Raw genomic sequence first — 25,579 nt, 5'->3', positions numbered from 1 at the left:
AGTGATCCACTTCTGGGAATATCCTACGAATCCTGAAGCACAATCAGAAAAGGGTGTGCGCACCCCCATGTTCATAGCAGCGTTATTGTCAATAGTCAAGATCTGGTAACAGCCCAAGTGCCCATCGGTAGATGAGTGGATAAAAAGCTGTGGTACATTCACACCATGGATTACTATGCGGCTGTAAAAAGGAAGGACCTCTGACCCGTTGAGACAGCCTGGAGCGACCTGGAGACTGTTATGCTGAGTGAAGTAAGCCAGTGGGAGAAAGACAAGTGTCACATGATCTCACGCATGTGGAATCTAATGAACCAAATGAACTGACGAATAAAACAGAACCATAGACATGGAAGCATGGAGCAGAAGGACAGATCTCAGAGTGAAGGTGGAGGGAGGGCGGGAAGAGATTAATCAAGAACTATTAGGCATATATTCATAGACAATAGACTCGGGAGAGGCTGGGCTGGGGTGGGAGCTGGGTGGAGGGGGGCCGACAGGGCAAATGGCAGACATCTGCAATACTCTCAACAACACAATTTCAAAGTAAAGAAAGTAGCCCGGCCAGTGTGGTTCCATCGGTTGAGCATCTTCCCATCTTCCCTTGCACCAACCAGTCACCCTTTGCATTCCCAATACTGCACATGCCGGCCTCACTCCCCAGTAGGGGACGTGCAGGAGGCTGTTGATCTGTGTATCTATCAAATCCCCGTTTCTCTCTCTCCCTTCTTGTCTGAGAAGAAAATCAATAATAAAGAAAAATGTTTAGACTAGGCAACGTGACTGAGACAGGAAGTTGAATAGCAGCAGTTGGGAGAGGGGAGATACTGATCAGTGGACACAAAGTTTCTGTTTGGAGTGACGCAATGATTTGGGACTAGAAGGTGGTGATGGTTGCACAATAGTGTGACTGCAGTTAATATCACTGAATTGAACTCATAAATCCTTAAACTATCGTATTTTATGTGATTTATATTTTACCCCAATTTTCAAAAACAGAGGCCAGGACCACCTCCTGACCCAGGACGGGGCTGCCTTCCTTTGGCGGAAGAGGGAGGAGTTTGGCTGGGCCTGTGGTTCTGCTGCCCACCAGGAGGAATTCGTAGATTTCAAGTTCAGAACGGAACCCACCCGCACTGAGTGGGGGAGTGTAGACAGATCAAAGCCTGTCACTGGGAAGGCGAGGCGGGGAGCACTCTGTTGGGCGGACTTCATATTCTGTTCTCCAAGGGCCCGGCCTTCCTTTACCGGATTGGAACCCTCCGGGAACCCTGTGTAGGGAAGGCCTCTGAGGCAGTGCTGTGTCCTGGGATGGATTTGTGATGCAGCTTATTTAAGGTGACAGCTGGGCCCTGGGAATCAGGATCTGCAGCTCTTCACTGGCTTCATTTTCATGGGGAAAGTGACACACTTTTGGGAGTCTAGCAATCTGAATCTGTGCCAGTAACCTAATGCACGATCTTGTTAGCTTATAGTCTAGTCCAGCCGTGGGCAAACTACGGCCCGAGGGCCGGATCCGGCCCGTTTGAAATGAATAAAACTAAAAAAAAAAAAAAAAAGACCGTACCCTTTTATGTAATGATGTTTACTTTGAATTTATATTAGTTCACACAAACACTCCATCCATGCTTTTGTTCCGGCCTCCGGTCCAGTTTAAGAACCCATTGTGGCCCTCGAGTCAAAAAGTTTGCCCACCCCTGGTCTAGTCACTGGCCCTTCTTTAATTATCTGGTCCTGCCAGACCTGTTTACCTAAGTAATACCCCCATTTTAGAGAGGCCATAAACCATGAACAATACACAACCCCCAGATGGAGTTATCAGTGCTGATTTTTCTTTGTTAAATGGCATTTAAATATATAAAATAAATATCAAAAATATAAATCTTTGCTTTACTATGGTTGCAAATATCAAAAAATTTCTATATGTGACACGGCACCAGAGTTAAGTTAGGGTTTTTCAAAATGCTGACATGCCGAGCTCAGAAGGTTCGCCATCACTGGTCTAGTCACCGGCCCTTCTTTAATTATCTGGTCCTGCAAGACCTGTTTACCTAAGGACTACCCCCGTTTTAGAGAGGCCATGAACCATGAACAATACACAACCCCCAGATGGAGTTCTCAGTGTTGGCGCCAGGCCAGGCCTTGAGATGTGGTCTCACTGCCCTCAGCCCAGCACATGAGGCTTTTTGCAAAGCCGGCCTAAGGTCCGGAAGTCCCATCCCATATTTGGGAGACAAAGAAACCAAAAGTGTATAAAGGGAAAGCTTCCTCCATATTGGCTTGCTCAGGATTTGGAGAGAAACGGTGTCCCCTGAGTCCTATACAGGTACATGTGAAACATCTGAAAATAAATGTTTTTTTCCTGGTACCCCTGCGGGTCGCCTGGTAAATTCTGTAACAATTTCACCCAGGACCAGGCACTGGACCACACCCCTCGCACTGCCCGCACGTAGTCTGAGGAGTCCCAGGGGAGAGATCCATGTTTCTCTCTCTCTCCCTCCCTCTCTAAAAAAGAAAATCAATAATAAAGAAAACATGTTAAGACGAGGCAAATTGACCGAGACAGGAAGTTCAATAGCAGCAGTTGGGAGAGGGGAGATACTGATCAGTGGACACAAAGTTTCTGTTTGGAGTGATGCAATGATTTGGAACTAGATGGTGGTGATGGTTGCATAATAGTGCGACTGCAGTTAATATCACCGAATTGAACTCATAAATCCTTAAACTATCGTATTTTATGTGATTTATATTTTACTCTGATTTTTAAAACAGTTGCAAGGACCAGCTCCTGAGCAAGGACGGGGCTGCCTTCCTTTGGAGGGAGAGGGAGGCGTTTGGCTGGGCTGTGGTGTCTGCTGCCCACCAGGAGGAATTGGGAGATTTCAAGTTCAGTATGGAACCCACCCGCACTAAGTGGGGGAGTGTAGACAGATCACAGCGTCACTGGGGAGGCGAGGCGGGGAGCACTGGCCAGTGGCCTCTGTCCGGGACTTCAATTCTGTTCTCCAGGGGCCCGGCCTTCCTTTACGGGATTGGAACCCTCCGAGAACCCGTCCTGGGAAGGCCTCTCTGGAGGCGCTGTGTCCCGGGAAGCATTTGTGATGCAGCTCATTTAAGGCGACAGCTGGGCCCCGGGACCCAGGGGCTGCCGCTCTTTCAGGCTTCATTTCACCAGGACCAGGCGCTGGCCCGCCCCCCTCGCCTGCCCGCACCTGGTCTGAGGAGTCCCAGGTGAGTGCGGGTTTGCAGGATAAACGTGCTGATTCCTGCCCCCTCCCCGCTGGCCCAGAGGAACCCAGGGCTGTGAGGTCTGAGGTCCCCGTCTCGGGCTGTGACCAGTGTAGACTCCCTGATCCTGAAGGGCAGACGGGCTGGAGCCCTGAGAGCCCGCAGCCCCTGGCTGGCTGCCCTCGCTGTCCAGGGCTGTGCTGTGGTTCTGCCATGGGGAGGTGGGCGCTTGGAACCTCTCGTGGGGGAGGTGGAAGGATGGGGCAGGGCAGGCGGGGAGGAACACCACCCACACTGCCCGCTGTTCCCACCGCCAGGCCAGGGAAACACTGGACCGTGTGCATCAGGGTGGCTGGCTGGTGCCCTGAGCTGCCTCTGCCATGCACACCCCCAGCAGGAACCTTCTCTCCTCTGAGCCCTCACGCCTGCTCTGAGCTGACCTGGTAGCTTTGGGTCTCAGACCTGGGCTTGAGTCCTCGCTGTGAGGGCCTGAGGCACGTGAGCCCTCTTGGAGCCCTGGCGCTGTAGGACATGGGCCGGCATGTCCAGCTCCTGATGGAAGCGGTGGCTGAACCTCCCCAGGGCTCAGAGAAGGGAGCAGGAGGGACACAGATGTGAGACCAAGGCCCTGTGGGTGTGGGCTGGCCTCATGGTGGAGACCCTCCAGGCACCGGCCTCAGCTAGACAGGGGGAGGGGGAGTCAACTAGAAAAGGCGTCAGCCAATTTTTTTAAAGGGCCCAATGGGAGGACCGAGTCAGGAAACAGCTGAGCCCATAGCACTCAGCCAATGAGGAACCGGAGGAGGGCCGATTAAGTGGACTGTGTTCCCGCCCCAGGTGAGCCTGTGCAATGGGCAGACTCCTGCTCTCCAGAGCGCATTCAAGGTTTCACTTGAAAGGTGAGCATGTCTCACGGTAATTGTCTACAACGGCGTGTCCACAGTGCCCACCGCCCGGGTCATGTGAGGTCAGGATGGGGGAGCGCTCGGTGCAGGGGGTGCCCCGTCCCAGACCTAGCTGAGGTGGCCATGGCCCTGCGTCTGACCTCTGCCTCCTGCTCCCCTCCGGAATCTACAAGAGCCAGCAGGCAACAGCACAGGCCCCTGCCGGTGGGCACTCAAGGCCCAGCCCTTGTACCCTCTGCTCTGAGCCCGGGTACTATCTCTCCTGGGATCCAGCTGGAGGCGATTCTGTTTCCCTCCCAGGCCATTCCCATTAAACAGAGCCCGCTCCCCGCACCCTGAGGTCCTGGCCGAGGCTGGGTCCACTGGTCCGGAGGCAACTGCCCTTGGGGCTCGGGGCCCCTGTCAGGGCTGACCCTTCCCTGACCCTCTTGTCTCCTCTGAAATGAGGAGGGCACCCCACTTCCTGAGCCGGACACAGGCAGAGACCAGGCGGGCAGCTGAGGTCATGAGGGCAAAGAGGGTTGCCAGAGAGAGAAGTGGCTTTATTCAGGAAGAGCTAGGGAGGGAGGTGGGCTCCCTGGGTCCCACCTGTGGCCTCTGGGGCCAGGACATTAGAAGCCAATGGCTGCGGACATCTGAGCCCCCTCAGAGTCACCAGTGGGGGGCTCAGGGGCGGCCTCAGAATCGTCCGAGGGAGGCACGGGGATGGCCAAAGAGTCGTCCGAGGGGGGCACGGGCACGACTCCTTCTCCGTTCACAGTGGGCAGTGCCTGGTAGGTCTGGGTCCAGTACTGCAGGTAGCTGCTCCTCAGGTGCTGCTTCATGGACTGGTCATCCATCTTCTTGTTAATCTCCAGGTAGTTGTCGTTTTCCTGGGTGTAGGGCTCCCATTGGGTGGGAACAGCCGAGTGGCCCTGGTTGGGGTCCCTGCAGATGAGGAAAAGGCCGTGTGGGGTCTGAGGGCTCACAGGAGGCTGGAGACCTCCATGCTGACCCGAACCACCAGGGCACCTCACTGTCTCCTGGGCACGGGCTGGGCATGTATGTGTTCTGTGCTCAACCAGGAGCTCTATCCTCACACACAGGGGGTACAGAGGCTCAGGGAGGTTATGTGTACATGAGGGGACAGGCATGTGGGCCCAGGTGGCAGGAGGCCTGGCCCAGCCTCACCTGCCTTACCCAGTTCTGGCAAAGTTGGTCCAGTAGGCGATCATGGTCCGGGAGACAGTTCTGTCTTGGGCCCGGTAGCCCATGGGGGTGGCAAAGGGCTTCCCAAACACGTACTGAAGATTATCACCGTGGTCGGCGCCCACCCAGCTGGGGTACGATGGATTGTGAGCTGGGTGGGAGTACAGGTAGGTGTAGGTCCGGGCACTCCTGAGGAGGGAGAGACACGTCCAGGTTGGCAGGGAGCTCACCTGGGCCCCCCAGCCCAGAGCTGGGCCCTGGAGGGAGGCCATGGGGAGAGCAGGGAGGAGTCGGGAAATCCCCAGACTCAGGAGAGACCTGGATCCCTGCACCGGGGAAGGGAAGGCCGAGGGGTTGTGGTTCTGGGATTTCAAGTGTATCCACACTTCCCTCCCCAAAGCCTATGGATGCGTCTTCCTTCCTTTTCTCTGCAGATGAATTTGTGATCTTCGTCGGGTACATACCTGACCCACCCAATGAAGAACACAAGTTCATGTAGTTGCTACAAGTGTTCATCCTACACTTCCTAGGCATCGTTTTCTCTCCCTTCCGTGTCGGCATCCCTAATGTACTTTTTATTTTCACTGGAGGTTTACCAGGTGGCCGCAGGCCAAAGTTGTTTTGAATGTTGGTAAACTCCAAACCCACAAGAGAGACCAACATCCCGTGTTCTGTCCCCCTCGGCCAGGGAACTGCGGGGAGGCTGCAGACACTGCAGGGGAGGCCTGTGGGCTGAGGGAATGGGGGACTGATAACCTGATAGATAGAGCACCTGGATTAATCTGAAAGTAACCCTATTATTTTCAATCTTAGAACACACATACTTATGTGAAGAGGAGGGTTAAGGTTTTCTTAAGTTTCCTTTGAAGGCCTGTGCAAAGCAATGAAGGAGGTGACTCAGCTGTGAATCCAGCAAGCAGAACCGATAAGCATGGTCAGACAGACCCACCAGGAGTGAAAACATCCTCTCATCCCCATTATCTCATCCCCATCATCTCATCCCCATCATCTCATCCCCATCATCTCATCCCCATCCTCTCATCCCCATCATCTCATCCCCATCATCTCATCCCCATCCTCTCATCCCCATCATCTCATCCCCATCATCTCATCCCCATCATCTCATCCCCATCATCTCATCTGCATCTTCTCATCAGGTGATGACTACAATAGCTGATGTCTGCGGACCCTCAGGGCTGCAAGTAGCACCCGAGCCCCCTCCCCTTTAGAGTCTTGCCCCCTGCACCTGCTGGAAAACAGGATTTGAATGGTTGTAAGCGCCCTGTCTTCTTGGTGGGCTGGCCTTCTAAATAAATGCCTCATATGGTTCAACCCGGCCTTCGTGATTGGACACAGGGACAGGCAACCCCAGCCCACCCGGGGCTTCCCTGTAACATGAGGAGGGTTTTGTAAAGGCCCCTGAGCTGGGAGGTGAAGAGGGGCCTTCTCAGTCTCGTCTGGTCTGGACAAGGCAGATGGTGCAGGCACCGCTGGGACCCCATCACGGCTTTCCCGGGCCTCCCTGACCCCCTGAGCCACCCCCCAGGGAGGCCTGGCTGGGCAGATGTGTGACCCAGATGGGCTCCCCTGCCCTGGCCCTCACTTGGCATTGGCTCTGTGCTGGGCCACAGTCATCTTCGTGGGCATCAGGAAGCCGATGTCGGTCTCCAAGTCCACCACCGTCTTCTTCTTGGCCTCCTGGGAGGAGTCCTCAGCCCAGGACGCCGTGTAGAAGTCAAAGGTGGCATTGGCACCTCTGGGTCCCTTGGTGATGGTGAACCCACTGACCAGCTTGAAGAAGTCCTCCCTGCAGGGACAAGCAGGTACTGGACCCTTTTCCCCGGCCAGTGGGAGGCAACCCTCCGCCCCCGAGCCAGGGGCCTGCAGATGGCCCCCTACACCTGCTGGCCTCCTCGCTTAGCTGATGCCTCCCAAAGAGGCCCCCAGGCACTGCCCTGGGCACTGCGTCCTACTTACCCCGTGACAGTCAGCAAGTCCACGTTGATGGCCGGCACGTCAATTTTGGCAAACATGTAGCCGTCCATGTTGTTGGTGCCAGCGATGTAGTCGATGTCGGCCGCGTTGGCAAAAAGATTGATGGGATCGTCGGGGATGAAGTCTCTGTCCACAACAGGCAGGGGGCCCAAAGAGTACAGGAAGGGGTCTGTGTGGAGAGCAGGGGTCCTCACACCTTTCAGAGCCCCCCTGCCAGGCCTCATGCCCGGGGGCAGCCCGGCCTCCTCTGATTCAGACCAGGTTCCTCAGCCTGTCCCCCTGACATGGGGCCTGGATAATTCTAAGGCCTGGGCTGCCCTGCGGGTGTGGAGCAGCTTCCCTGGCCCCATCCACTAGATGTCAGCACCCCCAAGTGTGGCAACCCAGACTGTGCAGACTGCCACAGGCTCCCTGGGGCCAAACCATCCCGCTGACAGCCACTGGGCCTGAGGTTCCTAAATTGGGTGCAAATGACTGTTTTTGTCCGTTGTTGGGGGGAAAAGTGCACCAGCTTCCCAAAGGGGTCAGGACCCAGGGAGGCTCAGAGGGAGGGATGGTGCCCTAGCACAGCCATTCGAGGCCACGGAGGCAACAAGGGCCCTGGCGGCACTGGGCTCCCAGGGAAGCCACTGAGTAGATGACGGGCCAGGCCGCAGACCCAGCACTTCCTCACATCTTTGGGAGCATGGCCGTCCCCACATATGGAGCCCCCACTCACACTTCTTGCCCAACAGGGGTATCTTATAGGCCAGCGTCAGGGCCCGGGGGTCGGTGACCTTCAGACACTTGGCTATCCTGGCGGTATCGTCCAAGGGGCAGCCCACCTCTTTGGCGATCTGGGGGTTGGGGGGAGACAGGTATGTGAGGCCATTGCCGGGGGCCATGGGGACCGGGACAGGGCATGGACAGGAGGTAACACTCCCCTCTCCCCCACCGCAGCTCCCCTTTACCTCCTTGGCCCAGGAGAGAGGGTTCCTCTGGATGGCCCAGGCGCTCAGTGCCACGCCGCTCTGGCTGATGGCTCGCCCGATGAGGCCCTTGTTGTAGGGAGAGAGGGTCTGCGACACACAGAGGTTCTGTCACCATGGCCTTGCCTCTCCAGCTCACCCGGGCGCCACCAGGGACAACCAGACTGTCAGCTTCATGCTGTTCCCCACAGCCCCCATCAGCTCCCCCAGCCCCCATCAGCTCCCCAGGCCCTGTCAGCTCTCCCAGTTTCCATCAGCTCCCCTAGCCACCATTAGCTCCCCCAGCCCGCATCAACTCCCCCAGCCCCAATCAGCTCCCCCAGTCTCCATCAGCTTCCCCAGTTCCCATCTGCTCCCCGAGGCCCCGTCAGCTCCCCCAGCTCCCATAACCTACCCTCCAGGTCCCCCCCGCAACATCCTGGGAGGAGGACCTTCCCTCCCAGGGTCCCCAGACCTGCAGAGAGACGCTGGCACCTCCAGCTGATTCCCCAAAGATGGTGATGTTGTTAGGGTCCCCCCCGAAGGCCGCAATGTTCCTCTTCACCCACGCGATGGCCATGTGCTGGTCCCGAAGGCCGTAGTTACCTGGGGCGGGTGGGGGAGCCCATCAGGGACTGGGGTGGGGGGAGAGCGTCCTCCATGTGGAGGCCCCTGTCAAGCCCCAGGATGGTGCAGGGTGGGTCCCTAGGAAACTGGTTGAATGAGGTGCTGGAGGGGGTGTGGGGCTCAGGTAGGGGACCAGGACCAGGAGGGCCAGGCTGCTCATCTCTCTCCCTGACACGGTCCCTCTTGTCTGTCCCATGGCTCTGTGTCCCCCTAGTCACCACCTCAGTGTCTCATCTTCTGTCTCTCACTGGGTCCCTTTTCCTGCTCCCTGGTCTCCTTGGGTCCCTGTCCCTGCTCCCTGGTGTTCCTGGGTCCCTGTGCCTGCTCCCTGGTGTTCCTGGGTCCCTGTGCCTGCTCCCTGGTGTTCCTGGGTTCCTATCCCTGCTCCCTGTTGTTCCTGGGTCCCTGTCCCTGCTCCCTGGTGTTCCTGGGTCCCTGTCCCTGCTCCCTAGTGTCTCTGGGTCCCTGTCCCTGCTCCCTGGTATCTCTGGGTCCCTGTCCCTGCTCCCTGGTATCTCTGGGTCCCTGTCCCTGCTCCCTGGTATCTCTGGGTCCCTGTGCCTGCTCCCTAGTGTCTCTGGGTCCCTGTTCCTGCTCCCTAGTGTCTCTGGGTCCCTGCTGGGCTGGCAGCCTCTTCTCTCACTGTAGCTGCCGATGGGCTCCTGTGTCTCACTGTCCATCCCCAGCTTCCTGCTCTGCCAGTAGAATTCTGGGTCTCTCTGGGAGTTGTTGGGAGAAAGCAGTGCTGAAGGGACCCCCACCTGCTCCCTCACCCAGGCCCAAGGAGCCAGCACACCTGGCAGGTTGGTGTCCCCAGTGCTGAGGAAGCCCAGCGGCCCGAGGCGGTAGTTGAAGGTGACCACAATGACGTTGCCCCGTGTGGCAATCTCCTCCCCGTCATACTCATAGTTATTGAAGAAGCTTTTTTCTTGGGCAGACCCCATGAGGAAGCCTCCTCCGAAGATCCAGATCATGACAGGCAGGTTCTGGGAAACTGAGGGAGGAGAGCAGGCCTGGTGACCCCCCAGCTGCCCCTCCCCATCCCCTCTGGGTGCTTGTTTCAGGGAATTTCAGCTCTGGAGCCCACACACAGCCAAGGGGCTGGGCAGGGCTGGGCCTCTTTCTGCAGGTTCGGGGACCTGGAGGGCACAGGGTGGGGGTATGCACCTTCCTTCTGGCCCTGGGGGACCCAGATGTTGAGGTAGAGGCAGTCCTCGGAGCCCTTGGTATTTAATATGGTGTCAGTGGTTTGCAGGCATTGCTGCTTGAAGTCCTTGGCCTTCAGGGTCCCTGTGGGTGGGCAGAAGGGCTGGCGTGAGGATTGTGGCCCCACCCGCCACCCCAGGCACTGGGCCAGCCCGGCACCCACCCACCCACTCCCACCTTGCCAGCCTGGGTGCGGTTGGGGGTTCTCCAAGGACTTGGGCGGGGCAGCGAAGGGGATGCCCTTGAAGATGTCCACAGAGCGGCCGCCGATGCCGAAGAGTCCAAGCTTCTTGTTGACGCCCTCCACGAAGCCCCCTTCCGTGAGCACCACACCCAGCTGGGGAGAGGGCCAGGCTCAGGGGGCGCAGGCTGGGCGGCCAGTGGGGTGGGCCACCCCTGCAGGCTCTAGAGTTCCAGAACAGCTTCCAGGTGGGGCCCCTAGTCTCACCCACCTGTAGCTGTGGGTTCCTGTGGAAGCCCTGCTCCTCACCCCATGGCAGGGCCCTTAGGAGAGAGACCCTGTGGCTGCCCCGAGGCTCTTAGGTGACTCTGGAGGGGCCCCGGCCACCAGTAAGCAGGTTGGTGTTGCTCCTTCTCAGGGGGCGGGGGCAGGGCACCTGGTTGAATAAGGCCGAGGTCCACACTCCTCTTCCGATGCTGGGGGCTCTGATGGGCAACCTGCTGACCTGCTCAGGGCCCAGCTCCCTTCTGTGCCGGGGCCATGGCCATCCCCGGACAGAGGCAGAGCCGGAGGGCCGTGGTGGCCAAGGCGGACTCTGCAAATCAGCACTGAGGATGCCAGTGACACTGGGGTTTTGTTTGTGTTTGGCGTCAGTGCACCCTGTGTGCCCTGGAGAGCGCCTGTACCAGAATTTATTCGCGGTGTCTGACGTTCAAGTTCGCGGGCGTCCTGTATTTGAGCTGTGCCTGTGCCATCGTGTGCGTGCGAATGCAGGAGCAGAGGAAGGGCCAGAAAAGTGCCCGCTGGGTGTGGGCTCTCAGGGGCTCCTCCTGCCAGCGCCTCACCTGCCTTCCCCCCTTCACCTCCCTACCTCCCCATCACCGGTGCCAGACCCAGTTCTCTGGCCGGGTTAGGGGAGCAGACAGGGGCCCCTCCTCGTCCACTGGACTCTCGCTTACCTTTGCGGCGCTCACTACTGCCAAGCAGCAGGCGAGGCCTAAGACAGCCAGCTCTGGGCGACCCATGGTGCGTGTGCCTGCCTCGAGGCCCCTGTCTCTGAGCAGGGGTATTTATGGGGCAGGAGACATCCGGGAGACATCCGGGAGCCGGGGCTGGCAATTTCCTGTGGATGGTTCCCTTCCCCTCCTCCTCCCACTGCCCATTCCTCCAGGCAGGATAGCTGTGGTTTCAGCCAGGCTCAGGGCCAAGGTCACGCAGGTGTGGGCACTCAGACGCTCAGACACACACATACATGCATAGCTGCTCTTTCCAGGTGGGCTCAAGTTGGGCCAAGTTCACAGAAGTGTGCGCGCACACCCATACACCCACAGACACATGCACACACACACACATACACATGAGTGCACAAGTGCAGGGATGGTCCACCATTCCCAGGACCTGCTGATCTGGGTGGCTGGTGCCCTCAGCCCACCTGGCTGGTTACTGGGAATGGTCAGGTGGCCCTGGGCAGGGGCTACAGGGACTTGGCTGGGTGCAAAGTGCCCTGCATTGTGGCTCATTGACAAGGACCTGGGTTCACCCTCAGAGAAGGGGTCCTGCTTCCCTCCAGGCCCGGCCTGGCCCCCACCTTGAGCTCCAGAGCCCAGCAAAGGGAGTTCACAGGGGACTGGGTGTGTGACTTCTGGGACAGGGAGGGCTGTGTGCTCCTGGGCAGTCAGGTGACTGAGCCTGGGTCCAAGGGCCCACTGGTGTGCATTCCGAGCTGGGTGTGGGGACCCAGAGCAGCACAGGGCGGTCCTGCCCTCAAGGAGGGCACCCCTCACACTCAGCACCAGCAGCCCTGGAGAGAGGACTGGAGGCTCAGGTGGGCACAGGTGTGGGGGGAAAGGGGCTCCGGCCCAGCCTGGTGGCTTCCCTGAGGAAGAGGAAGGGCCTGGCTTCAGAAATGCACCACGACCTGGGGCACAGCCGAGAGAGACACGGAAGGTGAGGGAGGGGAGGTGTGAGACAGAGAGACAGACAGAGGGAGAGACAGAGACAATGGAGACACAGAGGCAGAGGGAGAGAGGTCTGAGCAGAGTGTGTGAGAGCAGAAAGGCAGCGTGTGGCTCAGGGAGGGTGTCTCACTCAGGAACCAGACGAAGCTCCATAGACAAGGAAGCTCCATCGCTGCACATTAGAATCACCTGGGAATCTTTTTAAAATCCTGATTTCTGGGCCTCATGCTCCCAGAAATTCTGTTTCTTTGTTACTAATGTTGTGGCCCCACCCCATAACAAAGAAACAATTTCCAGAGGATGAGGCCCAGAAATCAGGATTTTAAAAAGATTCCCAGGTGATTCTAATGTACAGCCAAGGTTGAGAACCACTGCTATAGATAATATTAAAAATATATCTAAACATGCAATTCTTTGTCCAAAAAATGAGAATGTTCAAAAATTAAATGAAGAAAATTTGGATATACTCGATGGAGATTTTCACACATATTTGAGTGATGATTCCATTGATTCCACAGATGATGCTGAAAAGGAAAATTTTCCCATCGAATTTCTTTTTTTATTTTTTAATAATTAAATCTTTATTGTTCAGATTACATTTGTTCCTCTTTTTTCCCCCCATAACTCCCCTCCTCCCAGTTCCCACCCCACCCTCCGCCCTCACTCCCCACCCACTGTCCTCATCCATAGGTGCATGATTTTTGTCCAGTCTCTTCCCGCATTTCCCACACCCCTTCCCCCCGCAAGCATAGTCAGTCCATTCCCTTTCTATGTCCCTGATTCTATTATAATCACCAGTTCATAATGTTCATCAGATTATTTATTCACTTGATTCTTAGATTCACTTGTTGATAGATGCGTATTTGTTGTTCATAATTTATATCTTTACCTTTTTCTTCTTCTTCCTCTTCTTAAAGGATACCTTTCAGCATTTCATATAATACTGGTTTGGTGGTGATGAACTCCTTTAGCTTTTCCTTATCTGTGAAGCTCTTTATCTGACCTTCAATTCTGAATGATAGCTTTGCTGGATAAAGTAATCTTGGTTGTAGGTTCTTGGCATTCATCACTTTGAATATTGCCACTCCCTTCTGGCTTGCAAAGTTTCTGTTGAGAAATCAGCTGACAGTCATATGGGTATTCCCTTGTAGGTAACTGAGTTTCTTTCTCTTGCTGCTTTTAAGATTCTCTCTTTGTCTTTTGCTCTTGGCATTTTAATTATGATGTGTCTTGGTGTGGTCCTCTTTGGATTCCTTTTGTTTAAGGTTCTCTGCGCTTCCTGGACTTGTAAATCTATTTCTTTCACCAAGTAGGGGAAGTTTTCTGCCATTATTTCTTCAAATAGGTTTTCAATATCTTGCTCTCTCTCATCTTCTGGCACCCCTATTATTCTGATGTTGGTACGCTTGTAGCTGTCCCAGAGGCTCCTTACACTATCTTCACACTTTCGGATTCTTTTTTCATTTTGCTTTTCCGGTTGGGTGTTTTTTGCTTCCTCGCATTTCAAATCTTTGACTTGATTCTTGCGCTCCTCTGGTCTGCTGTTGGGAGTCTGTATAATATTCTTTATTTCAGTCAGTGTACGCTTACTTTCTAGTTGGTCCTTTATCACAGCATCGAGGGTCTCATTAGATTTCCTGTACATCTCATCAAGTTTATCGACAGCCTCTAGAAGCCTCTTGAGAGACCTCAAAAGTGTGGTTTTGAATTCTATATCCAGTAGCCTGCTTTCCTCCGGTTCTGTCCTTTGTGGCCTGTTTCTTTGTCTTGGCATTTTTTTATGCTTCGCTGTGTCGATAGAGTGGCTTTCCGTGTTAAGTGTCCCAATTACCTGAGGTAGACACTCTTGGTGCATCCCCTTGTGGTCTCTGTGAGCAGACTTGTAGTCAAGCCTTGATTGTTGTAGGTAATTACTACTTGACCTCCAGGCCAACTGGCTGTGAGAATCAGCTGTGTTTGCAGTGGGAGAACTTCTGTCCTCTAGGGAGGTGCTAATTTAGCCTTTGCCTGAGGCTATCCGGCAAATGGCTCTGTGCATGGCTTGGGCGGGGCGGGTCCCACAGGATCAACAGGGCGGAGGAGGGAGCAGTTATGGCTGCTCTCAGTCCGTCCCCAGAGGCTCTGCCTCTCTGTCCCAGCAACCGCTGCAAACCTCGGAGGGACCGAAGCCAGACAGTCCCGCTTCTCCCGTTTGAGTCTGGGTCCCTAGAGAATCACCCGGATCTGGAGCTCAGAGTCTGAGGCTCCCTCCGGATTGCAACAGTCAACTGCGCCCTCAGCCACCAGCCCTCGCTGCACGCACTCCGCACCTTAGTATTTTACTTCAGCACTGCGCCTCCTCTGATTCTCGGTTCCTCCTAGTTGTAGAACTTCCACTCAGCCAGCCTTCCTGTGGTTCTGGATGATGTCCATTCCGTCTTTTAGTTGTATTTTTGAAGTGGTTGTTCGAGGCCGCAAACTCCCGAGTTAACCTATGCCGCCATCTTGGTTTTTCCCCGAATTTCTTAATAGTACATATTACTCCTTTGGGAATTAAAATTGAAAATTAAAATTGAAAGTGGGTGCAGTCATCATGCTATTGAGAAATCTCAATAGTAAATGGGGTCTTTGTAATGGTACCAGATTTATTATCAAAAGATTACGACCTAACATTATTGAAGCTGAAGTTTAACAGGATCTGCAGAGAGAGAGGTTGTTCTGATTTCAAGAATTAATTTGTCCTCATCTGACACTGGCCTCCCATTTAAATTGATTCGATGACGGTTTCCCTCGATGCCAGCATTTGTGATGACTACAGTGGGGCCTTGACTTACGAGTGTCCCGACTAACTAGTTTTTCAAGATACGAGCTGTCTCTCGGCCGATTTTTTGCTTTGAATTGAGTTTTGAGCTAAAATTCGGGTTACGAGCCAGCTTCAGATACCCTACCGCTAGTTGGCGCAGCGAACGTCACAGTGATTTGACATACGGGTAATTTGAGTTACGAGCTCCGCCATGGAACAAATTAAACTCGTAAGTCAAGGCCCCACTGTATTGGTAAATCACAAGGACAAACTCTAGACAGAGTAGGCATATTCCTACCTGAACCCGTTTTCGCACATGGTCAGTTATATGTTGCTTTCTCTTGAGTTTGAAGAGCATGTGACGTTACAGTTAAAGTTCTAAGGACTTCATCACAAGGGAAATTAGTCAAGCACTCTGAAAGTGTTTTCACTCTTAATGTGGCGTACAGAGAGATATTAGAATAAGTTTAATCACTTTATCAGTCATTGTTTGCATCACTGTTGTTTTTATATCATGTTTTTTTTGTTTTCATATCGTTTTTGTGGTTGTTATATCCTTTTGTTACTGTTTATTAATAAATTTATATATTATTTCATAAACATTTTACTAATTTCTTTTCATCTCTCACACTTCTATTACAGAAAGAGGGCAAATAGCAATATTAAAATATCTCCGCTAATTAATTCCCATTTTAAAAATATATGTTTTATTGATTTTTTACAGAGAGGAAGGGAGAGGGATAGAGAGTTAGAAACATCGATGAGAGAGAAACATCGATCAGCTGCCTCCTGCACATTTCCCACTGGTGATGTGCCTGCAACCAAGGTACATGCTATTGACCGGAATCAAACCTGGGACCCTTGAGTTCACAGGCCGATGCTCTATCCACTGAGCCAAACCGGTTAGGGCAATTAACTCCCTTTTGATGTGCATGAATTTCCTGCACAGGGCTACTAGTACTGATAATAATTCCCATATTCTTATGCCAAGTGTTGGTTCATTATGTATCCAAGGTTACAAACTGTCTACAAAAATGATTCACACAGACCTCTTTGTAAAATCTGCAGAAAAAGGGCTCAAAAAGGTATAAATAGAAAGTACTTCCTCTATGGCTTGGATCAGAGATTTGAGAAACACCTTCCTCTGGGCCCGAGCGAATAAAGACTCCTAATTAATTGGCTCATTAAGGCATCTCATATCTAACTTGCTGATTTATGATACAAAAACACCACCAACAATGCCTGCTGTACCCACAGCCTGGCCAGGGAAACATTGGACCTTGTGCATTAGGGTGGCCGGCTAGTCCCTGTAGCTGCCCCTGCCATACACACCCCCAGCAGGAACCATCCCTCTGAGCTCTCACACCTGCTCTGAGCTGACCTGGTGAGCTTTGGCTCTCAGACCTGGGCTTGAGTCCTCGCTGTGAGGGCCTGGGGCAAGTGACCTCTCTCGGAGCCCTGGCACTGTAGGACATGGGCCAGCATGGCCAGCTCCTGATGGAAGTGGTGGCTGAACCTCCCCAGGCACAGAGAAGGGAGGGGGAAGGACCAGGATGTGAGACCAAGGCCCTGTGGGCGTGGGCTGGCCTCATGTTGGAGACCCTCCAGGCACCAGCCTCAGCTAGACAGGGGGAGGGGGAGGCAACTAGCAAAGGCCTCAGCCCAATTTTATTAAATGGCCCAATGGGAGAACCTAGTGGAAACAGCTGAGCCCATAGCACGCAGCCAATGAGGAACCGGAGGAGGGGCCAAATAAATGGGCTGTGTTCCCACCCAGGTGAGCCTGTGCAATGGGCGGACACCCGCTCTCCAGAGCTCATTCAAGGTCTCACTTTGACCGCACTTCTGTCTCCGAGTCCCTGTTTGAGTTCGGACAGGTGAGCATGTCTCACAGTAACTGTCTACTATGGGGCTGTCCACAGTGCCCACCGCCCGGGCCATGTGAGGTCAGGATGGGGGAGCCCTCAGTGCAGGCAGTGCCCCGTCCCAGACCTTGCTGAGGTGGCAATGGCCCTGTGTCTGACCTCTGCCTCCTGCTCCCCTCCGGACTCTGCCAGAGCCAGCGGGCATCAGCCCTGGCCCTGCCGGTGGGCACCCAAGGCCCAGCCCTGTACCCTCTGCTCTGAGCCCGGCGGGATGCGTTACTGTTTCTGCCTGAGATCCAGCTGGAGGCGAATCCGTTTCGCTCCCAGGCCATTCCCTTTAAACAGAGCCCGCTCCCCGCACCCTGAGGTGGTGGCCAAGGCTGGGCCCACTGATAGTGAGGCAATTGCCCACAGGGCCCGTGGCCCCACTCAGGGCCCGCAGCCTGAGCTCAGCACTAGCACTGGCGCCTCTCTGACCCTCTTGTCTCCTCTGAAATGAGGGGGGCACCCCACTTCCTGAGCAGGACACCTGCAGAGACCACGTGGGCAGCTGAGGCCATGAGGGCAAAGAGGGTTGCCAGAGAGAGAAGCGGCTTTATTCAGGAAGAGCTGGGGAGGGAGGTGGGCTCCCTGGGTCCCACCTGTGGCCTCTGGGGCTAGGACATTAGAAGCTGATGGCTGCGGACATCTGAGCCCCCTCAGAGTCACCAGTGGGGGGCTCAGGGGGTGCCCTCAGAGTCGTCCGAGTAGGGCACCAGGTTTGCTCTGTCTCCGGTCACAGTGGGCAGTGCCTGGTAGGTCTGGGTCCAGTACTGCAGGTAGCTGCTCCTCAGGTGCTGCTTCATGGACTGGCCATCCATCTTCTTGTTAATCTCCAGGTAGTTGCCGTTTTCCTGGGTGTAGGGCTCCCATTGGGTGGGCACAGCCATGTGGCCCTGGTTGGGGTCCCTGCAGATGAGAGAAAAGGCCGTGTGGGTCTGAGGGCTCACAGGAGGCTGGAGATCTCCATGCTGACCCGACCACCAGGGCCTCACTGTCTCCTGGGCACAGGCTGGGCATGTGCGTGAACTGAGGCCCAGCCAGTACTCCCCTCCTTAGTTTAACCTGCAACTAAAGATATTAATCCATTTATTTCAATGGAGAGTGAAAAGGAGGGAGAGACAGAGAGAGGGCAACATTGATGTGAGAGAGACACATCCCCAACACGCCCAGCCAGAGCTGGGGTTGGGGCCTACAAATGAGGTACGTGCCCTTGACAGGAATCAAACTGGGACTGTTCAGTACACTGGCCCAGGCTCTATCCACTGAGCCAAACCGGCCAGGCCCCTTCCAGTGCCTCCTATCCTCACACACAGGGGGTACTGAGGCTCAGGGAGGTTAAGTGTACGTGAGGGGACAGGCATGTGGGCCCAGGTGGCAGGAGGCCTGGCCCAGCCTCACCCCGCCTTACCCAGTTCTGGCAAAGTTGGTCCAGTAGGCGATCATGGTCCGGGAGACAGTCCTGTCTTGGGCCCGGTAGATCAGGGGGGTGGCGAAGGGCTTCCCAAACACGTATAGGAGGTCATTAGCGTGGTCGGCGCCCACCCAGCTGGGGTAGACCGGCATGCGAGAGGGGTGGGAGAACAGGTAGGTGTAGGTCCGGGCACTCCTGAGGAGGGAGGGACACGGCCCAGGTTGGCAGGGAGCTCGCCGGGGCTGCCCAGCCCAGAGCTGGGCCCTGGAGGGAGGCCATGGGGAGAGCAGGAGGAGCAGGGAAATCCCCAGACTCAGGAGGGACCTGGGTCCCTGCACCGGGGAAGGGAAGGCCGAGGGGTTTTGGGTTCTTCCATGTCAGGTGTATCCACGCTTCCCTCCCCAAAGCCTATCTTCTTTTTCTCCACAGATGAATGTTCTTCATCGGGTGGTATATCTCTCCCTTCCTGTCAGCATCCCTAACTTACTTTTTGTTTTCACTGGAGGAATACTTGGTGGCCACAGGCCAAAGTTGGTTTGCATGTTGGCAAACTCCAAACCCACAACAGAGACCATCATCCCTGTTCTGTCCCCCTCAGCGTGGGGGAGGGGAGTAGATAGCGGATGCTGCCAGGGGAGGCCTGTGGGCTGAGGAGGGTTTTGTAAAGGCCCCTGAGCTGGGAGGAGAGGAGGGGCCTTCTCAGTTTCGTCAGGCCTGGGCAAGGCAGATGGTGCAGGCACCGCTGGTACCCCATCACGGCTTTCCCAGGCCTTCCTGACCCCCTGAGCCGCCCACTGGGGAGGCCTTGCTGGGCAAGTGAGTGACCCAGGTGGGCCTCCCCTGCCCTGGCCCTCACTTGGCGTTGGCTCTGTGCTGGGCCACGGCCATCTTCGTGGGCATCAGGAAGAAGACGTCGGTCTCAAAGTCCACCACCGTCTTCTTCTTGGCCTCCTGGGAGGAGTCCTGGGCCCAGGGCGCCGTGTAGAAGTCAAAGGTGGCATTGGCACCTCTGGGCCCCTTGGCGATGGTGACCTGGGTGATCAGCTTGAAGAAGTCCTCCCTGCAGGGACCAAGCTGGCACTCGACCCTCAACCCGGGCAGTGGGAGGGGAGCCACGTGCACCCCCAACCCAACCCCACCCCCACCCTCACCCCCACCCCAGGGACCTGCACATGGTCCTCTACACCTGTCGGCCTCCTCCCTCAGCTGATGCCTCTCCAAGAGACCCCTAGGCACCTCCTTGATCCTGCACCCTACTCACCCGGTGACGGTCTGCTCTTTATTGTCAATGGCCGGCATGTCAATGCTGGCAAAGATGTGGCCGTCCATGTTGTTGGTGCCAGCGATGAAGTGGATGTCGGCCGCGTTAGCGAAAAGATTGATGGGGTCGTCGGGGATGAAGTCTCCATCCACGACAGGCAGGAGGCCCAACCTGGAGGCTGCGTGGAGAGCGGGGGTCCTTGCACCTTCCAGAATCCCCTGCCAGACCCCAGGCTCAGGGGCATCCCCTGCCTCCTCTGATCCAGACCAGGGTCCTCAGCCTGTCGTCTGACATGGGGCCGGATAATTCTATGTCCTGGGCTGCCCTGCGGGTGTGGAGCAGCTTCCCTGGCCCCACCTGCTGATGTCAGCACCCCCCAGTGTGGCAACCCGGACTGTGTGCAGACTGCCACAGGCTCCCTGGGCCAAACCATCCCGCTGACAGCCCCTGGGCCCGAGGCGCGCCTGTCCCGTCCTGGAGTGGGCGTCCCTGTCTCCCTCTTTCCTTGCTCGGCCAGAATCGGGAGGAGGAAGCCCAAGAGCAATTGAGGAGCCGCTGGAGTGAGGGAGGGCCTGTTCTGGCCTGTGAACCTGGCCCTGTGCCAGGTCCGCATTGCCCTCCCCCGGAACCCTGATGGCCCCTGAAGAGACCGCACGGCTGGCTTGGGGCCGTCGGACAAGCTGGCCTTCACAGGCCCCACAGTTCTCCGGGGGTTGAGGCGATGGTGGGTGTGCATTTGGGGCCCTGGTGGTTGCGTGGGTCCGTCCTGCCGGGCACTCTGGCTTCATGCACAGTGGGTGGGACACACACGGGGCCCCAGTACTTGGCCTTGGAAGAGAGTTGCAGCCTATGGGGCCGATGGCGCCGACAATCGAGGCTGTTTTTGCCCAGAGGCCCGTGTCCGGGAGCAGAGGGCAGAGCTGGGCGGGCAGTGGCCACAGCAGGTGTTCAGAGGCGGAGAGTGAGTGCATGGAGGAGACTCCCTAAAATTGGGTGCAAATGACTGTACGTGGCATGGTTGGGGGTGGGCCCAAATGTGCACCCACTTCCCAAAGGGGTCAGGACCCAGGGAGGATAAGACGGCGGGATGGCGCCCTCAGCACAGCCAGTCGGGCCACACAGGCATCAGGGCCATGGCGGCATGTCGCTGCCTACAGGCGCCAGTGAGCGGGTGACGGGCCAGGCCGCAGACCCGGCACTTCCTCACTTCTTGGGGAGCATGGCCGGCCCCCATGTGGAGCCCCCACTCACATTCGATGCCTGGTGGGAGTGTCAGGGCCCGGGGGTCGGTGGCCTTCAGACACTTGGCCATCCTGGCGGCATCATCCAGGGGGCAGCCCACCTCTATGGCGATCTGGGGGTTGGGGGGAGACAGGTGGTGAGGCCAAGGCGGGGCAGAGCGGGATGGGGTCCGGGACAGGGAGTGGACAGGACGTAACCCGAGCCCCTCCCCCACCACAGCTCCCTTTACCTGCATGGCCCAGGAGAGAGGGTTCTTCTGGATGGCCCAGGGGACCAGCGCCACGCCGCTCTGGCTGATGGCTCGCCGGATGAGGCCCTTGTTGTAGGGAGAGAGGATCTGCGACACACAGAGGTCCTGTCACCACGGCCTTGCCTCTCCTGCCCACCCGGGCTCCACGAAGGTTAGCTAGACTGTCAGCTTCAAGCTGTTCCCCACAGCCCCATCAGCTTCCCAGCCCCCATCAGCTCCCTCAACCCCCGTGAGCTCCCTCAGCCCCCATTAGCTCACCCAGCCCCCATCAGCTCCCCCACCCCCCATCAGCTCCCTCAGCCCCCCTTAGCTCCCTCAACCTCCGTCAGCTCCCCCAACACCCTGGGAGGTACCCACCCCCATCAGCTCCCTCAGCCCACCTTAGCTCCCCTCAGCCACCATCAGCTCCCCCAACACCCTGGGAGGTAGGCTTGCCCTCCCAGGTCCCCTGACCTGCAGAGAGACACTGACAGCTCCGGCTGATTGCCCAAAGATGGTGATGTTGTCGGGGTCCCCCCCGAAGGCCGCAATGTTCCTCTTCACCCACGCGATGGCCATGTGCTGGTCCCGAAGGCCATAGTTACCTGGGGCGGGGGCGAGGGGCGGGGGAGGGGCAGGGTTGGAGCCCATCAGGGACTGGGGTAGAGGGACAGCATCCTCCATATGGAGAGCCCTGTTAAGCCCCAGGATGGTGCATGGTGGGTCCCCAGGAACCTGGTTGAATGAAGTGCTGGGGGCTCAGTAGAGGACCGGGAGCAAGAGGGCCAGGCTGCTCATTTCTCTCCCTGACACCGTCCCTCTTGTCTGAACTACGGCCCTGTTTCCCCCGAGTCATCACCTCAATGTCTCATCTTCTCTCTTTCCCTGAGTCCCTGTCTCTGTGCCCTGGGGTCCCTGGGTCCCTGGCTGGCAGGCTGGCAGCCTCTTCTCTCGCTACAGCTGTGGATGGGCTCCTGTGTCTCACTGTCCATCCCCAGCTTCCTGCTCTGCCAGTAGAATTCTGGGTCTTTCTGGGAGGCTGTCAGGAGTTGTTGGGAGAAAGCAGTGCTGAAGGGCCCCCCACCTGCTCCCTCACCCCTGGCCCAAGGCGCCCAGCACACCTGGCAGGTTGGCGTCCCCAGTGCTGAGGAAGCCCAGAGGCCCGAGGCGATAGTTGAAGGTGACCACAATGACGTTGCCTCGCGTAGCGATCTCCTCCCCATCGTGGTGATAGTTATTGAAGAAGCTTCTTTCCTCGGCGGACCCGGAGAAGCAGCCTCCTCCATAGATCCAGATCATGACAGGCAGGTTCTGGGAAACTGAGGCAGGAAGCAGGCCCGGTGACCCCAGCTGCCCCTCCCCATCCCCTCTGGGTGCTTATTTCAGGGAATTGCAGCTCTGGAGCCCCCACAAGCGAAGGGGCTGGGCAGGGCTGGGCCTCTGGCTGCCTGGGCGCTTCATGCAGGTTTGGGGACCTGGAGGGCATGGGGTGGGGGGATGTACCTTCCTTCTGGCCCTGGGGGACCCAGATGTTGAGATAGAGGCAGTCCACCGAGCCCTCGGTGTCATCCTGGGCGAGAGAGACTTGCAGGCATTGCTGCTTGAAGTCCTTGGCCTTCAGGGTCCCTGTGGGTGACCAGAGGGGCTGGCGTGAGGATGGTGGCTCCACCCGCTACCCCAGGCACAGAGACAGCTCAGCACCCACCCACCGACTCCCACCTTGCCAGCCGGGGTGTGGCTGGGGGTTCTCCAGGGCCTTGGGCGGGGCGGCGAAGGGGATGCCCTTGAAGATGTCCACAGAGCGGCCGCCGATGCCGAAGAGGCCGAGCTTCTTGTTGACGCCCTCCACGAAGCCCCCTTCCGTGTGCACCACACCCAGCTGGGGAGAGGGCCAGGCTCAGGGGGCGCAGGCTGGGTGGGCCAGTGGGGTGGGGTGTCCCCAGCAGGCTCTAGGGGCCCTGACACAGCTCCAAGGAGGTGCCCCTAGTAATGCCTGCCTGTAGCTGTGGGTTCATGTGGAAGCCCTGCTCCTCACCCCCTGGGCAGGGCTGTGAGGAAAGGGAGCTTGTCCGTGCCCTGAGGCTCCTGAGTCACCATGGAGGGGCCCTGGCCACTGGCAAGCAGGTGGGTGTAGCTCCCTCTCAGGGGCCGGGATAGACTGAGGTCCAGACTCCTGTTTCGACATTGGGGGCTGTGATGGGCAACCCGCCTGACTGCTCTGGGCCCAGCTCCCTTCTGTGCCAGGGACATGGCCATCCCCGGACAGAGGAAGAGCCGGAGGGCCCTGGTGGCCAAGGCGGACTCTGCAAATCAGCACTGAGGACGCCAGGGACACTGGGGTTTCGGGTACACGGTGCCTTGTTTGTGTTGGGCGTCAGTGCACCCTGTGTGCCCTGAGAGCACGCCTGTACCGGAACTACTTATTTGTGGTTTCTGATGTTCAAGTTTGCGGGCGTCCTGTATTTGAGCTGCGCCATCGTGTGCGTGCGAATGCAGGAGCAGAGGAAGGGCCAGGAAAGTGCCCTCTGGGTGTGGGTTCTTGGGGGCTCCTCCTGCCAGCGCCTCACCTGCCTGCCCCCCCCCCCCGCACCCTCGGTGCCCGACTCAGTTCCCGGGCCTGGTTAGGGGAGCAGACACGGCCCTTCCTCGCCCGCTGGGCTCTCGCTTACCTTTGCGGCGCTCACTACTGCCAAGCTGCAGGCGAGCCCAAAGACAGCCAGCTCCGGGCGCCCCATGGTGCGTGTGCCTGTCTTGGGGCCATGCCTCTGAGCAGGGGTATTTATGGGGCTGGAGACATCCGGGAGATATCCGGGAGCCGGGGTTGGCAGCTGCCTGTGGATGGTTCCCTTCCCTTCCTCCTCCTCCATCCCTTCCTCCAGGCAGGATAGCTGCCATTTCAGCCAGGCTCAGGGCCAAGGTCATGCAGATATGGACACATACACATTCATAGCTGCCCTTTCCAGGCGGGTTCAGGCAGGGCCAAGGTCACAGAGGTGTGTGAGAATACATGCGCACGCGAGCACTCACTCTCTCTCTCTCTCTCTCTCTCTCTCTCTCTCTCTCTCTCTCTCACACACACACACACACACACACACACACGTGTGCATGGGTGCAGGGATGGTCCTCCTTGCCCATGATCTGCTGTTCCCGGGTGCCTGGTGCCCTCAGTGCACCTGGGCTGGTAACTGGAAATAGTCAGGTGACCCAGGCCAGGGGCTGAGGGTTGGGGCCCTGGTGGGTGCAATTGTGGCTCATTGACAAGGGCCTGGGCTCACCCTCAGAGAAGGGGGCCTGCTTCCCTCCAGGCCCGGCCTGGCCCCCGCCTGGAGCTCCGGAGCCCAGCAAAGGGAGTTCACAGGGGACTGGGCATGTCGCCTCCGGACAGAGAGGGCTGTGTGCTCCTGGGCAGCCACGTGGCTGAGCCTGGGTCCGAGGGCCCACGGGTGTGCCGTCCGAGCTGGGTGTGGGGACCCAGAGCAGCACAGGGCGGTCCTGCCCTCAGGGAGGGCACCCCTCACACTCAGCACCAGCAGCCCTGGAGGGAGGACTGGAGGCTCAGGTGGGCACAGGTGTGGAGGGAAGGGGACTCCCGCCCAGCCTGGTGGCTTCCCTGAGGAAGAGGAAGGGCCTGGCTTCAGAAATGCACCAGAGACAGAGGGGGCGACAGACAGAGAGACAGAGGGAGGGAGAGACAGAGATAATGGAGACAAGGAGAGCCAGAGACAGAAAAAGGGAGAGACAGAGATCATGGAGACACAGAGACAGAGAGAGACAGAGGCATAGATACAGACAGAGAGACAGACTAAGAGAGGGGGAGACAGAGAGAGACAGACAGGGGGGAGAGTCAAAGATAAAGGAGGCACGGAGAGGCAGAGGGAGAGAGGTCTGAGCAGAGTGTGTGAGAGCAGAAAGGCAGCGTGTGGCTTGGGGAGGGTGTCTCACTGGGGAACCAGAGGAAGCTCCGTGGACAAACCCAGGGCTCCTGCCTTTGTGGAGCTGGCAGCACGGCCTTCTCCAGGGATGGGGGTGCGCTCAGGGCCCGGGGACAGCAGAGCCCTCCCAGGCCAGCAGCCCCTCGCCCGGGCCCCTCAGCCCTTCGCTACCAGGAGCCGTGCTTGTAGTTCTAACACTACATTCAAGGAGACAGGAGCCCCTGCCTCGAATGTCCGGGGGTGGCCATGTCCCCGGCACAGAAGGGAGCTGGGCCCTGAGCTGGGCCTATTGATCCAGAGCCCAGGTCTCCTGGGATGTAGGTGGGGAGGAGGCCGCACAGTGGGAAGCAGGAGCTGGGCAGGCTGGGCCTGTGGGTGAGGACCGGGTAGCAAAGGGTTTGAGGGGTGCATTTGTTAACAGCCCAAGTGCCCATCGGTAGATGAGTGGATGAAAAAAAGCTGTGGTACATTCACACCATGGATTACTATGCAGCTGTAAAAAGGAGGGAACCCTTACCCATTGAGACAGCCTGGAGGGACCTGGACGCTATTATGCTGAGTGAAGTAAGCCAGGGGGAGAAAG

At 57.2% G+C, this 25,579-nt stretch overlaps 1 protein-coding gene across 4 annotated transcripts; it reads right to left on the bottom strand.

Moving 5' to 3' along the window:
- Positions 1 to 4,633: 4,633 nt before the first annotated feature.
- Positions 4,634 to 23,814, bottom strand: LOC102442628 (bile salt-activated lipase). 4 transcript variants are annotated; one of them, XM_023745671.1, is made up of 12 exons: positions 23,734 to 23,804; positions 22,784 to 22,943; positions 22,568 to 22,690; positions 22,186 to 22,383; positions 21,539 to 21,669; positions 21,065 to 21,172; positions 20,845 to 20,947; positions 19,594 to 19,771; positions 19,189 to 19,392; positions 18,330 to 18,527; positions 17,671 to 17,827; positions 4,634 to 4,900 (listed from the first exon to the last, which is right to left on the bottom strand). In XM_023745671.1, the coding sequence occupies exons 1-12, from the start codon at positions 23,797 to 23,799 to the stop codon at positions 4,742 to 4,744; spliced, it is 1,785 nt and encodes a 594-aa protein (XP_023601439.1). In that variant the 5' UTR covers positions 23,800 to 23,804; the 3' UTR covers positions 4,634 to 4,741. The 4 variants fall into 4 exon arrangements, with proteins under 4 accessions (XP_023601439.1, XP_023601438.1, XP_023601437.1 ...); XM_023745670.1 differs by lacking the exons at positions 17,671 to 17,827; positions 18,330 to 18,527; positions 19,189 to 19,392; ... (4 more) ...; positions 22,186 to 22,383; positions 22,568 to 22,690 and adding exons at positions 5,310 to 5,507; positions 6,922 to 7,125; positions 7,296 to 7,482; ... (3 more) ...; positions 9,684 to 9,881; positions 10,055 to 10,177 and having other exon boundaries at positions 4,634 to 5,057; positions 23,734 to 23,814; XM_023745669.1 differs by lacking the exons at positions 17,671 to 17,827; positions 18,330 to 18,527 and adding an exon at positions 5,310 to 5,507 and having other exon boundaries at positions 4,634 to 5,057.
- Between the last annotated feature and the right edge of the window lie 1,765 nt (positions 23,815 to 25,579).

This window comes from Myotis lucifugus, unplaced genomic scaffold (genome assembly GCF_000147115.1).
Source record: "Myotis lucifugus unplaced genomic scaffold, Myoluc2.0 scaffold_565, whole genome shotgun sequence".
NCBI classification, from domain to species: Eukaryota; Metazoa; Chordata; class Mammalia; order Chiroptera; family Vespertilionidae; genus Myotis; species Myotis lucifugus.
The sequence above is the reverse complement of the archived record's forward strand: the minus strand, read 5'-3'. Positions and strand labels throughout refer to the sequence as shown.